Raw genomic sequence first — 13,200 nt, forward strand, 5'->3', positions numbered from 1 at the left:
ATCGATACAACAATCGCAATGTTTTTCGTGGCAATACTGAATCAATACACATTATTTTATTATATGAATCGCACATGATAATTTTATTTTGGCTACTTTTAATTTTAGTTAAATTTAATTAAATTTATTAAATACATTTTAAGGGAGATAAACAGAAAAAGAAATAAAGAAATTAAGAATTAAGAACTTTTGAGATGAAACTGAAGTTGCAATATATTGCGGAATATCACAACGTGTTTAAAATTGCAATAATATGGTATTGTAAAATAAGTATGGTGATAATATTGGGGGGCCTCTGGTGATTCCCCCCCCCACCCCCCCCCCAACGTGCAGGGTACCTTCTGTGTAGTCCCACGCCTGCTATACCAGCAACGGTTGGACTTCACCGCGCTGGCAGACTCGTTCCCAGGAAGTCAGCGAGCGCCTCGGTTAGTCCAGATCCGCAATTCATCAAGTGTGGACGTGGTCTGCAGGCTTGTACAGAGTCAGCTTGGTCTGCAGACCACTCACAGTGCATTGTAATAAAGATATGACGCTATTATTCTTTCATAGTGTCGACAGAAGACAATGTGTCAAAAACCTTGAAGTTTTTTACAAATATGTAGAACTGGAAAGGATTAAATGTTTCGATAATTTAAAGGCCCTGAACACCAACGCAGGTGTTTTCAGTCCAGCTGGCTGATAAGACCTCGTCCCAGGTTTGGGTGGGTGTGTTTAGACCGAATGATTGACACCTTCATGAGTCTTTATCATTCTTATTGGTAGGAAAGATTTTTGACCATCAAAAGCTGCAGCCCACCACAGCAGAGGTCTAATGAACCAGAACAACTGAAAACACCCGTGTGGGTGTTCAGAGGCTGTGTGTCATCGCCAAGCTGGTTCCAGCTTTTTAAATGTGGGGATTTGATGCTTTTTTCTGTCACACATGATAATATGTTTTGGATTTTGGTTGGTCAGACAAGCAAGACATTTGAAGATGTCAACTATTTATCAGACATTGTATTAATAGAATAACACAGGTAATTGTTGGTTTCTGCCCTGCAGATATGTAAATGGAGGAAAAAAACAACACACATATAAATGAAATCTCCAACATTGGCTCCACATGCATGCAGCCATGTTAATTGACTCAATTCAGTTTTAGCCAAACCTTTTTATGTTTTTACAGCAGTTTCCCCAACCCCCATGTTATTGTGACCTTCAATTCATCTGAATTTGTTTTTCCAATTCAGATAGGAACTTAGAAATACTAAAATTAGCCGGTATTTATGCTGAAATTTAGTTTTGGGGTTGATTAAAGTTGTGTTCTGTTGTTTGATCCTCAGACAGAGAAGCTAAGGGGCTTTGCTCGAGGGCTGGATCCAGAAAGGATTATTGGGGCCACAGACTCCACAGGCGAGCTCATGTTCCTCATGAAATGGTTCGTACAGCACCTTAACTGCCCTGAACAGGTGTTTTCAGTTCATGTGGCTGATTGGACCTCCTACCAGGACTCTGTGGGTGTGGATAGACTTGATCCCGAGTCCCCTGTTAGTGGTGTTGCACCTGTTAGAGTGGGACAGGTGACAGCTTCCTCATTCTTATTGGTAGAAAGAATGTGTCCTCATAAGTTCAACTTGGGTCTAATCAGCCAGAATAACTGAAGTCACCTGTGTGTGAATCCCAAACGACAGTCAGTTGAATTTGTCTCTGTGTTTGCAGGAAAAACTCTGATGAAGCCGACCTGGTGCCGGCGAAGGAGGCCAACGTGAAGTGTCCGCAGGTGGTCATCTCTTTCTATGAGGAGAGACTTACTTGGCACTCGTATCCCACTGAAGACGAGAAAAAAGATGAGAAAAACTAACACAGGGCGAAGGGGTAGGGGGAAAGAAAGAAAGAAACTGTAGTTTTCAACTTCATTGTACATGTACAGTACTTTCCAGAGGTATTTTGGGGCAATCGGGGGGGGGGGGGGGGGGGGGGGGGGGGGGGGGGGGGGGGACAGAGACCACCATTGGACTCATTCGTCTTATGGTACAGTATCACTCATTTGATTCTTTTATCTGGATAGTCAAACTGTAAATATGCTTCAGGTTTGCTTGACAAAACCCAACTGAAATTTAAAAAAAAAGCAGTGTTAATTTTCAGTGTCGACTCGGCCGCTTCAGGATCATTTCACACATCTGGTCCAGTGCTCGGTCGTCTTGCTATGAGATTGTATCAGTCAGGTGGGTTTATTTCATTCATGCCTTTTTAATTTTAATTTTTGATTTTTACAAAACTGTGTCCATGTTACCCGTTTCCTTCAGACTTGTTTAGTGTCCGGTTACAAACCCTCTTCAGTGGTTAATTGGTCCTTGGTGCTCTTTGTAGTGTTTTTCATTCACGTCTCTTGCTTGTGCGTTTTTGGAGAATAAACCACTTTTTTGTTACTCTGCCGTTTCAACTGGTGTCACTTTTAATAAGATTAGGGCTGCAACAAACAATTACAATTCTTTTTTTTTCCATTAATGAATCGCTTGATTTGTAAAACATGAGAAGAAAATGACCATCACAATAGCATAGAGTGTTTGGGCTTTTTTTCTTACTTGAGAAACCATTGATTATCAAATACTTGGTGATTAATTTTGTCGATTTGAGTCCTTGATCGATCGACTAATCGTCCCCGAGGTTTGGCGGTTTGAAGTCATGAGGCTCCTTTCGAGAAGCGGGTTTTCTGAGTTTAATTTTGTGGAATTTAAAACCTGGAGACCATCAAAATCTATCTAGATAAATTGAGAAACGTGCTTTTTGGAGCCCCTAGCGTACAGTAGTATAACAATGTACAATTCATGACAACCAGAACACAAGAGTCACTGGTGAAAATAAAAACACTTTATTAATCAATAAAAACAATTCTTGATTGCCGGCAAATACCTCAAAACAGAGGAAACTACATCCAAACTGAAAGCAGAGGGTGAGGCCGTTATGGAGACATTTGACAGACAATCATGACAACAAACATAAAAATATTTACATAACAAGACAGACAAAAAAAAGTGCACTAAGTAGTAGCAGTACTAAATTGTTGGTGTTACACTGAAGTGAATGTTAACCAGTTTCATGCCTGAAGATCACATTTAATGAGGACAAATCTGCTTTCAACATGTTTTTTTGGACATCATCTTAATGTTGCATTCTGTTCAGCCTCTTGTAAATACTCTAGCCTAAGCGCTATCTCAGCTGCAACAATTACCTATTTTTTCTTTTTAAAAGAGGGCGATTTTACACGTACCGACAGAACTTCATTCAAACAAGTAATAGCACTTCTTTGAGGACGATTTCCTTTAGTTCTCAAAACATTTAAAGTGAGAGATAAGAGTGAAATAAAGGCAAATCAAAGTGGCCACAACACACACTGTCATTTCACACATTCAAATAACTTTTATGTCATGTAACACTTTGGCTCACTTTAACACAAACAAATTAAACACTCAGACTCAATATTTAAGCCGAGACCTCAGCTTAACAGCAGTTACACATTGCCTCAAGTGGCTTTCAGTTGGGTAAAGTTGGCAAATAAGTTAATGGAAAGGGATATCGCTAAACCACAGCGACGACTGAGCCTGTTTCACGTTGGTGCTTTAAACAAGGCGTCCAAAAGAAACCAAAAAAAAAGTGACCCATCACTCTTATCTGTGACAGCCTGGAGTTAATGGAAATCAAACAGTACTCGTGGAGCTCTGGGCCCGTTGCAGTATCTTCAATTCCTCTTATGATTACAGGCTCTGCGTGACGTTTTAAAATCAACCAAAAGAGTGTAGACTTACATAAAGCTGATGTAGCTAGACCTATAACCTTGCTTATACTACAGATTATGAACAGTTAATAAGAGCTCTCCTAAACGCAACTCCTGTATTTAAACCAGCAGCGAAGGAATAGCGACACACGGCAGAATGCATATAGCCAAGCCTTTTTAAAGACAAATTACAGTGCTATGTATAATTTATAAGGAAGTTGATACATTTTGCAATGCAGTGCATCTCCTCCCTGAAACATCCATGTGCTCCTCTTGCAGGACTTCAACTCCAGGCCTCTTTTAGCAGTGGCCAGCCCAGGAACACTCAGCTTCTGACTCTATTCTTATCTCAACATCCTCCTTCCACACATACAAACCCAATCTCTTCAGGGCCTTCTGAACTTGAGATGCCGCCAACAAACTGACTCAAAAACTGGAATTTGCGATACACAAACTGACAGAATTGGAGTGCAGTGTTTGAGCATGTAAGTGTTCAGATCAAGTGATGTAAACCATGCAGCCTTTGGTTAGTATGGGTGTTAATTGCATCCTAAAATGATGGACTTTCCTTTAGCCTTTGGTATCTAAACTCTCACAACCATAGATGCTGTTCTGTGCCTGAAGATTTGCAACTTAAAAGCCTCAGTGACAAAAAAATCACTAAAAGTCTCCAGGAAGGGATGTTATCTGTCCTTTTTTAAAACCTTCGATGCATAGGTATTCCAACCACTCTTGTTGACAGTGTTCTTTTACTTCCACTTTTCTCCATACCCGTCCCTTGTCACACCCTACACATCTTCTCCATCCTCAAGTGGTTTGGTGCAAATCAAGAGCAGCTAATTTTTCTTCTAGTAGCTCATTTAATGTCCTTTAACATCCCTCGTCTCCTTGCTTATCGTTTCCCCCGTCTAAATAACGAAATATCAGTACTCAAACGAAGGGCTACTTCTTCGTCAAAGTTGTTTCCGTGAAAAAAAATTGTAGGAACAGAATGAAAAGGGAGAAACTAACGCAGGAAGAGTAGTCAACAATATCGTTTTCTACTCACCAGAATCTTCTTAAAGGAAAAAAGGACATCTCTCTTGCATCTGCAGAAATCTTTCTTATTGATTTAGCAAAGTTATAGAATAAACAGCAGTTCGCCCACCCCTCACTTCTTTTTATCTTTTTGTTTTTTCTCGGGCTTACGGTTCTGCTCAGCAGTTGTGACGCCGCGGGGCATGATCAGCACGCTGCCGTCAGCGCTGTACTGGAGCGAGTACTCGCTGGGGGGGTAGGGCCGGCCCTCCTCGTCCCGTAGCTGAGTGAACACCTCTTGGTACAGACTTTGCATCTTCTGCTTCATCTGCCGGATGGAACGAATGAACTCCATCTTCTCCTTCAGTAGGCGGGACTTGTCGCGCCTCAGGTCCTGGACGCCTTGCTCCAGGTTTATGATGGTGTCCAGCTTGCGCTTGCGGCAGTTCTGGGCCGCCATCTTGTTCTTGCCACGCCTGCGGATGTCGCGGATGAGGGCCAGCTGGCCTTCGCTCAGGTGGTGCTTGGCTAGAAGCTCGTTGAACTCTTCCACGGGCAGGTTGATGATCTTCTCGTTGGAGAAGGGGATTTTCATTGCCCGGGCTCGGCGTTCATCACGGCTTGAGTGCTTGTCGAGCAAGTCCTGAGGAGGCTGAAACTTGTTGTGTTTGTCGCGGACAGTCTTCTTCCCAATTGAAAGGGGGAGCTCTGGATGCTCAGTGAACGCAGAGGCAAGCGGCAGGTTGTAAGTATGATTGTGGCTGATGCCGTCGAGCTGAGGGAGGCTGTGGAACTGGGAGGGGTCCTGGTAGCTCATGCGGCAGAGCTTACTATACCCAGGCTGATAACCACCGACGGCACCTTCCTCTGTCTCCACAGTAGCGACCTCTGAGTCGGTGCTGTACCCGACGGCTCCCTCCTCGGAGAAGGTGGCAGACGTTGACGACGAAGACGCTGCCGAAGAGCAGGATGTCTCGGAGCTGCTCGGGGAGGCTGGGCTGTGGCTGGAGTCCAGGGAAAGACCAGAATCGGAGTCAAGCTCATCCTCCAACTGCGAAGCTTGGGCCTGGCTGAAGCCCTCCTCCATGGCGAGGTCCAGCAAGCTGATCTCATCTAACATGGACTCTTCCAGCAGGTTGCTGAATGGATCGGGCAGGATCGGCGTAGACGTAATGTTGGTACTAGAACTGTTGATGTGTGGTGGGAGAAAGATCCCGGTAAGGTTAGTGGCGCCAAACGTGGAGTTGATGTTGCTGGAGTTGCTGGAAGCGAGTCTGGGCATTGGGGTTCTTGGGGTGTTGCTAGTAGAGTTCAACTGGGGATTGAAAATCTGGGGGAAGTCTTGGCTGCAGCTGGGGAGGGAGGCCTGGTGAAGGCTGACATCCTGGTTCACCGGTGTTGAGTGAGTAGGGAGTCCAAAGTTTCCCCCAGTGTTTGACTCCGTTGACCCACTTGACTCGATGTCACTGCTGGAGTTGCTGTGGGGCGAAGTGATATTCACTTCCATTGCCTTTTGAACAGAGAGATTTTGTTAAATATACACATTTCAAAGCATATTCTATGTGCTATGTAATTATGAGACAAAGTCTGTATTTTTCTGATAAATTATTTCACACTTCAAAATAAAGAGGCAATTTGTTTTCATACTTTCAAATATACTTTTGAGTCAGTCCCTTTTTTTTCAGAAGAATCCCCCCCCACTCCCAAATTTGTAATCATTTTCATTGGTTGAACAATTTTATATTAATGGTGTCAAGATAAACAAATCTGGTATCTCGGTACACAGTTAAAAGGTGATATATATTTTAAAAAGTAGACCTACTTGTAGCTCCATGATGGCCATGATGTCTTGCCACTGCTGCTCCAGGTCTAACTGGGGCTCTGCTGGGGGCAGCTGTGGTGCCAGAGGAAGGCTCTGAGAAGTAGATGCAACTCCTTCATTGGAAACTATTTCCGGTGTGACAACCGATGCCGGAAACTAAGAAGAAAACCAAACAGTGTGACAACACTGTAGTTGTTTCCACACCAATGAAAAAAAACAATACTTTAAGACTACGTTTACACGTGGCCGGCTGTTTTTGGACAAAAATAACTGTGCACAGCTGTCAGTTTCCAGAAAAGTGTTCAGTTACCGGTACCGTGTATATTTGCCGTCAAGAGCATGCCAGACCTGTAAGTGGCAGTGTAACGAGAAGCTTAGACCCACATTAGCCAATCAGAATCCCGAAAGCAGCAACAGCAACAAATCACTTCCTCTCTGTTCTCTTCCTTACTTCCTCGGCTGCCTAAACCTCCATTTGTCTCAGTTCCAAAATCTCCACTGTGCCTGGACTTTTTAGAAAGACTTGTTTTCAGAGGCAAATCTTCTGTCTGCGTGTAATCGAAGGATACAACTGAAAGGAAATGTCACTGTTCTTCAAAACAACCATGTCTGTGTGAACAGGGCTTCAGCTTACATGTGAAATCACACGTTTGTTTTTGTTTTTTTACCTCAGATTCTTCTCCAAAAGGGAAAGTGGCCTCCAGCAGCCTCAAGCATTCTTGTAGAGAGAGTGAAGTCTGTGAGCCGAGACCTGGGAGCTGGGTAACAACAAGAGATAAAAATACAGTCAAAAGTATTTATTATTGGTTATTATTCACCTGTAGTTCAGGTCATTTTGGTCCGGACCACTAAAAGAAAAAGATGTGCATTTATCTTCTTTCGTGTCACAAAGAAATAACTGATTATGAGCATTATTAGTCTGGAGTGCAACTGGACCTCGTACATCATTAATAGTGAATAACAGACAATGTTAGGATGGCTACCCACCACAAACAAACCACGTGCTGTTTTCACAGCAACCCAAACAAACTGTACAAAACCGTTAAATGCAGAGAGGTTATATGCAAATGCATCCATCATTCTTACTGAATCCAACTGTTCTTTCTGCCATTTTGTGTCTTGATTGAAGGCTAAGACACATCTCGCATAATATAAAGATTACATTCACGGTGATTCTGAATGGCCACTGAACCACTGGAAAATTTAGCATTTCAACTTCATACAAGGAGCAGCTCAATTTGCTTGATCTCTCCCTCCACTGTCTGAGACTTAAGTCATTGACTGGTGTGAGACAACAATTGTATCAAACTCGTATATTTAAATTAAGCAATTTCACAAATCTGTACACAATATTTCAACCCACCATGTTTCAGGCAAATGGTGAAAAGAGACTAACTGGAAATGTCTCCAGGTGAATAAAAACTCATTCTGAGCAGACAAAATGATCCTATATCACCTCCGTGCTGCTTCTATTGTTTTCTTTTTATGAATTATAGGACAGTTAAATGTACCAGCTCCCACTGGATGAAACACTAGGATATCGAGATCCATTCAGTCGACAAACCTGCTCTGGAATACTCTCTCCAGTCTCCCCATCTACTGGCTGAGCACCTTGTAAGTTTACTCCATTCCTCCACCTCTCTTGTTCCTCATTCCCGTCTTTGTTCTCTTGTGGGTGGGGCTTCTGCTCCTCACTTTCCTTTTGACGGTTGCTGTAGTTGAACACTTCTCTTCCTGCACCGAGGTCGATGTCCTGTCTCCATAAGATGTCAATCAAGTCAATGTCCTGGAAAAACATATAGCAACCATTGAAAAATGGCCCTGTGCAGAGAGAAGTTGCTTTAATGACAAGGTATTGTGCACGTATTCAATGTATTGAACTCATACTGTATGGAGATAAAAAAAAGGACTTATCTGGGCAATTTATCATTGAATTATTTACGATAATAAACTAGGGCTTGTAAATCTTTTATACAATCAGTTTGGCTTATTCTATAAGCGTGGACAATTTTGGCAGATCATGCAACTGAAATGCAGTCAGATGGTGCAACCATGACAGAAACACTTTGACATGGTGGGTCTCATGTGATTAGAAAGACGTCTTAGTTCATTACAGTCCAACTATGACTTTGTGTGACCGCTGCATCAACATCGCCATGACGTGCAGGTTTTCTCAAAGAACAACCAAGACAAGTTCAACAGAAAAATGAACCACTAACAAAAATAAACTATCATACAAAGAGAGGTTGTTCAAATGTACATGCTAAAAAATAACTTTTTTTTTTCCTTCTAAAGTGTTGTTTAGGAGTAAATTAAGTTAGATGACAGTTTGCTGTGGATGTAAATGTTTCACCCACATTAACTGTGACAAGAAACACAGCTGTAATGAATGGGACTCCACTGGTTTGACTAAAAATATCTGACACTGATTAAAGACCAGGCCTCCAGACCATGAAGGATATTGGTAGACCCATTTTAAACTCAGTGTATATATGTTTTAATTTCTTTTGAATACAATGTACCACGGTGTGTTTAATGCAACACCCCTAAATATTTGTGAAACCGATACTAGCTCTTACTGTAGTTAGGATTGACTGATTAAGTTGTTGTAAAGGTATTTAAAGTAGACAAAATCGACCATTAATTATTTTTTGAATATATAACGTTCTGTGAACATCTCTGGCTTATGCTGCTACTGGGAAGATTAGTTTACCACTAAATTAGGCCAATCAAAACAATGTACATTCAAGCTCACATGTAATTTCTCAACTGCTGCATTTATTTCAATGTAAATACATTATAAAATCCTGCTTGTCCGATGTATTTGGGAAACAGCAGGTGAATGTGGTGTCAACGTGCAAGTGTGAAAAGGGGGTGTTCGCCCCTCCTTTTGACACGCGCTCCCCAGGTGTCGGCAGAGAAGGAAGAAACGAGCTGCAGTACCTCTTTGGTGAGGTCGTCATTGCCATCCCTGCTGCTCGGCTCCTGGTTACCCTCTGGGGCCACAGCTCCCAGGCTGCTGTCCGCTTCGTTCAGGTTGTACGTGGATTCAGGTGTTCCACTTCCTCCCCTCATGGCCGGGGTAGCGTCGAGGTTGTTAGCGTCCTCTAGGCCGCCCCCATTGTCCAGGGTGATGCTGGGGCTGGACTGGCTGCTGGTGGACACCACAGTCTCTGAGTCACGATGCACTAGCCAGGTGTTGAGCTCGGTACTGGGCACAAAGATGCGATCCAGCTGGCGCACCTGGTTCAGCAGCCGCCGAGTGGTGAAAAACTGGTCGAGGTCCACACTTTTTGGATGGATGCCATTGCCGTCCAGCGTGTTGCGCAGGTTGTGAAATTGTGTCTGGGTGTAGGCTGAGCTAGGGCCCAGGATGATCTCTCTCAGTGGGGGCAGCTGGTTGTTTAGATAGGTGTCAACGTCCACCCGCACCCCAATGAGACTCAGAAGGATGGTGAACTGAATCAGGCCCTCTGTGAAGTATTTTTTCAGGTAAAGCATTTCTTTACAAAGGAACAAAAGGTGGAATTAAAAAATAAAAACAAAAACGGGGCCAACTAGCTTGGATCAATAACTTCTGTACTTGTACTAGAAGACGGAGATAGATACATGAACATAAAAAAGTGGTTAAAGATGGTGAGGGGAAAGGGTCTTCAACAGGATTCTGTATGTTTAAAAGGCATATAAGATCCAAGATGGGGTTTCCACTCTGAGAGAGTCCAGTTTGTGCTCAAAGCTTTTTTCTTCATCAGGTTCTCCTCTTTCCATTCCTGACAACAGTGAGAAATTACATTTTATTGCTCCACTTCAAACTACAGTAGTACAACATTAGAACAACACTGCTTTCAGCGTTAAGACACACAATTCTTACCTACCTACATTTGCATTAAACACGTTAATGACACAAAAAAATCAGGACTTGCTAGCCCACTGCAACCACTCCATCCTCCCAAGACTAGAGAAGTGATGTCGGCTCGTATCGCGCAATGCCTTTCTCGTTCTTGTAAATTCAACAGACCACAGATGGTGAACACAGAGCTTCAGACATCACCCCACCCTTGACAGGACAACTACTTCTTGTGGGTGCTGCTGAAGGTGAATGGGAGAGTCGAGAAGGCTCGCAGGGCTGGCTAGCACACGCGCAAACGACAGCGTTAGACAGCGGGCAGGGTCCCTCCCTCCTCTCGCCCAGCTGCGCCTATCTTCGTCCTTATGGCGTTAGCGGTTAGCTACCTTGTGTTTTAAGACCCGGCTACTGCTAGTACACATTTATAACAACCTTGACACGTAATGTAGCGATGGTATGCCGTGTCGCCATTAGCAAGTTAGCTCGCATCTCTGTTTACCCTAAAAAGTGACAGGTACCTGTACTTCCGCCGTGGCTAGCATCAAACAATCTCCCTAGCAACAAGTGGTAAAAAGATAACTGACAGATTGTACAGCCATTCGCGGGCCTCAATCGCCGTAACGACACATGACTCCAGAATCTCCCGACCAATGGGAATAGCGCATGGGTGGGACTTAAAGAAAAAGCTAAACTACTATTGGAACTCGAAGCTACTCACTGTGCTAGCCTTCAAAGCTAGTTTGCTGCTAACTACCCTAAGCGTTTAACTACTTTTAAAAGTGACTTATGCATTAAACAAGACACACGTGTGTATCCAGTATTCCACATATAAATGCTACGTATTTATCTATGTATCTGCTAACGTTAGCTCATGTTATAAATCACTACAATCCGTGTATTACGCATTATTAACGTCATTTAATTCATGTAATACTTACGCATTTAGATTTGGAAAGTGTGTCTTCATGCACAAATGTCCACTACTTCCTAAGTAATCAAGTCCCGTTCCATTAAAAGTTCCCCAGTGTTGCCTGATGTAGCATTGTCCAGCTTTTTCTTATTGAATGGCCCACCATGACTTGCAAAATTGCTAGCTGGCCCGGCTAGCCGAGCAAGCGCCCACCAAAACACGCTTCCACACAGCGCATGCGTAGAACATTCTAGTAGCAAGCTTTCATCAGCCTTTAGAAATTCCCCTACTGACAATATTACACAGAATTATCTCATATAATCACGTTTTATTAATAATAATTAATATATTAAGTGGAATACCTATATTCCAAATACATTAAGTAATGTACCACGCAATTTTACTAAATGTTTATGGATGGATTTCAAACAAACGTGTTAAATTTATATTTTAAACTGTGAGAAGTTGTCAATTTAATAGTTTTATTTGGTAAATTTAGTAGTTTAAAAATATATTTACATATTTTGAGTAGTGACATTTTTTATTATGAAATGCAATTATTTTAAGAAATGAATGCCTTATATTAGTATTGGCTTCAAAATATACATAAGAAGTACTCAATTAACATTTTGTATCAATGATTTAAATCTGCAAAGCAACTAAAGCTGTCAAATTAGTGTTGTGGAGTGAAAGGTTACATTTTCCCTCTGAAATATATGGAGTAGAAGTATAAAGTTGTACTTTTCACCACTGACCAACACTTTTAAGATATTTTATTATTTCAAACAAAAGAAAAGTACATCACACAATTTTACAAATGTTTTATGATTCTATGGTAGTAATCTGGATAAAACAGGAGGATTATTTTCAAATCAAGTTAGAAGACAATATTTATTGAATTGTGTGAAGTTATTGGCACTTCACTACTTTTAGTTTATTTCCTCTTGTTGCAGGTTTTCTAAAGCTTTCCCATATTAATGATCAATTAGAAAAGTGTGCATATTATTCATTAGGTTCTAAAATGTATTGATAATGTATGTCTTACTTTATATACAATAATGGGTACTTTACTTTATGTGCTATATATTCTACATATCCCAATGAATCAAAAACTGGTATTTATCAATAGGCAAACAACAATATAGAAGCAAATGTCTTTAAAAATGTCATATGAATCCAGTAAATGTACAGAAAACACAAGACTTAATATTAAATACCACTTTTATTTCTCCAAGTAGGTCTTGACAAAGTATTTAGAGTAAATATCCGATGTTGATGTTCGCTATATATTAACCCCCATTAGGTTGACGGGCCTTTTGTTGTATCGCTTTGAAATGTCGGCTTCAATCTGCAAAAAGAAAAACAAAAAACAAAAACAAAAACAGAATTACTGTCAATAACCCATTATTAATGCAATATTTCAAGGTGTAACATTTATTTATTACAGCCCCTTAATTACAAACAATACATTTTCCTTTCAATTAAGGCCGACCTCACGCTACACGACCTTTCGCAGACGAATTACCTATATCGGAATTAAATCACGAAACTCTTGCTAGAGTTGGGGCGCGGTTCTGTCGTCTTAATTGTGTTAGGTTGTCATACAACTCAGTCTGAGACGTTCCGACAAAAATCAAACATGTTTGATATTATCGTGCATATTAAGTCAGAAGAATATCTTACAGTCTGTGGCTGTAACTCAGTGACATCAGGACAGACCGTCTTTAGATGGGAGACGGTGTCAGACTTTAATCTTTTCAAAGTCTTGTCCCCAAGTGAAGGAGTTTAAGTACCTTGGGGTCTTGTTCGCGAGTGAGGGGACAATGGAGCGTGAGGTTGGTCGGAGA

The 13,200-nt window shown here is 41.7% G+C and overlaps 3 protein-coding genes across 6 annotated transcripts in view; 1 reads left to right on the forward strand and 2 right to left on the reverse strand.

Annotated features, from left to right (window-relative positions):
• The window catches only part of cbx1b (chromobox homolog 1b (HP1 beta homolog Drosophila)), a 5,789-nt gene extending 3,557 nt beyond the window's left edge, over positions 1 to 2,232 (forward strand). Inside the window, exons 5-7 of one of the 2 annotated variants that reach the window (XR_004654969.1) lie at positions 1,326 to 1,420; positions 1,702 to 1,950; positions 1,982 to 2,232. Coding sequence is in view for 1 of the 2 variants with exons in the window: in XM_034859702.1 (XP_034715593.1) it covers positions 1,326 to 1,420; positions 1,702 to 1,843 (237 nt within the window). In the remaining variant the exon portion in view is untranslated. Of the gene's footprint in view, positions 1 to 1,325; positions 1,421 to 1,701; positions 1,956 to 1,981 lie in introns of those variants that run through there. The other variant, XM_034859702.1, reaches the window with a different exon arrangement.
• Positions 2,233 to 2,831: 599 nt separating this feature from the next.
• On the reverse strand, positions 2,832 to 11,612 carry nfe2l1b (nuclear factor, erythroid 2-like 1b). 3 transcript variants are annotated; one of them, XM_034859595.1, is made up of 6 exons: positions 11,382 to 11,612; positions 9,540 to 10,366; positions 8,161 to 8,382; positions 7,265 to 7,354; positions 6,597 to 6,752; positions 2,832 to 6,284 (listed from the first exon to the last, which is right to left on the reverse strand). In XM_034859595.1, the coding sequence occupies exons 2-6, from the start codon at positions 10,095 to 10,097 to the stop codon at positions 4,908 to 4,910; spliced, it is 2,403 nt and encodes an 800-aa protein (XP_034715486.1). In that variant the 5' UTR covers positions 10,098 to 10,366; positions 11,382 to 11,612; the 3' UTR covers positions 2,832 to 4,907. The 3 variants fall into 3 exon arrangements, with proteins under 3 accessions (XP_034715486.1, XP_034715488.1, XP_034715487.1); XM_034859597.1 differs by lacking the exon at positions 11,382 to 11,612 and adding an exon at positions 10,476 to 11,089; XM_034859596.1 differs by lacking the exon at positions 11,382 to 11,612 and adding an exon at positions 10,472 to 11,089.
• A 944-nt stretch (positions 11,613 to 12,556) lies between these two features.
• cdk5rap3 (CDK5 regulatory subunit associated protein 3) overlaps positions 12,557 to 13,200 on the reverse strand; it is a 6,320-nt gene continuing 5,676 nt past the window's right edge. Inside the window, exon 14 of the mRNA XM_034859665.1 lies at positions 12,557 to 12,701. Within this exon, the coding sequence (XP_034715556.1) occupies positions 12,636 to 12,701 (66 nt within the window). The 3' untranslated portion in view covers positions 12,557 to 12,635. The remainder of the gene's footprint in view (positions 12,702 to 13,200) is intronic.

This window comes from Etheostoma cragini, chromosome 21, assembly GCF_013103735.1.
Source record: "Etheostoma cragini isolate CJK2018 chromosome 21, CSU_Ecrag_1.0, whole genome shotgun sequence".
Taxonomy (NCBI): Eukaryota; Metazoa; Chordata; class Actinopteri; order Perciformes; family Percidae; genus Etheostoma; species Etheostoma cragini.

Coding starts and splice junctions, on each gene's coding strand:
- nfe2l1b (XM_034859595.1), bottom strand. CDS start 10,097: ATGCTTTACCTGAAAAAATACTTCACAGAGGGCCTGATTCAGTTCACC. Junction 8,383..9,539: donor ATGACGACCTCACCAAAGAG/GTACTGCAGCTC, acceptor ATGTTTTTCCAG/GACATTGACTTGATTGACAT. Junction 6,753..7,264: donor CTTTTGGAGAAGAATCTGAG/GTAAAAAAACAA, acceptor TTTTCTTCTTAG/TTTCCGGCATCGGTTGTCAC.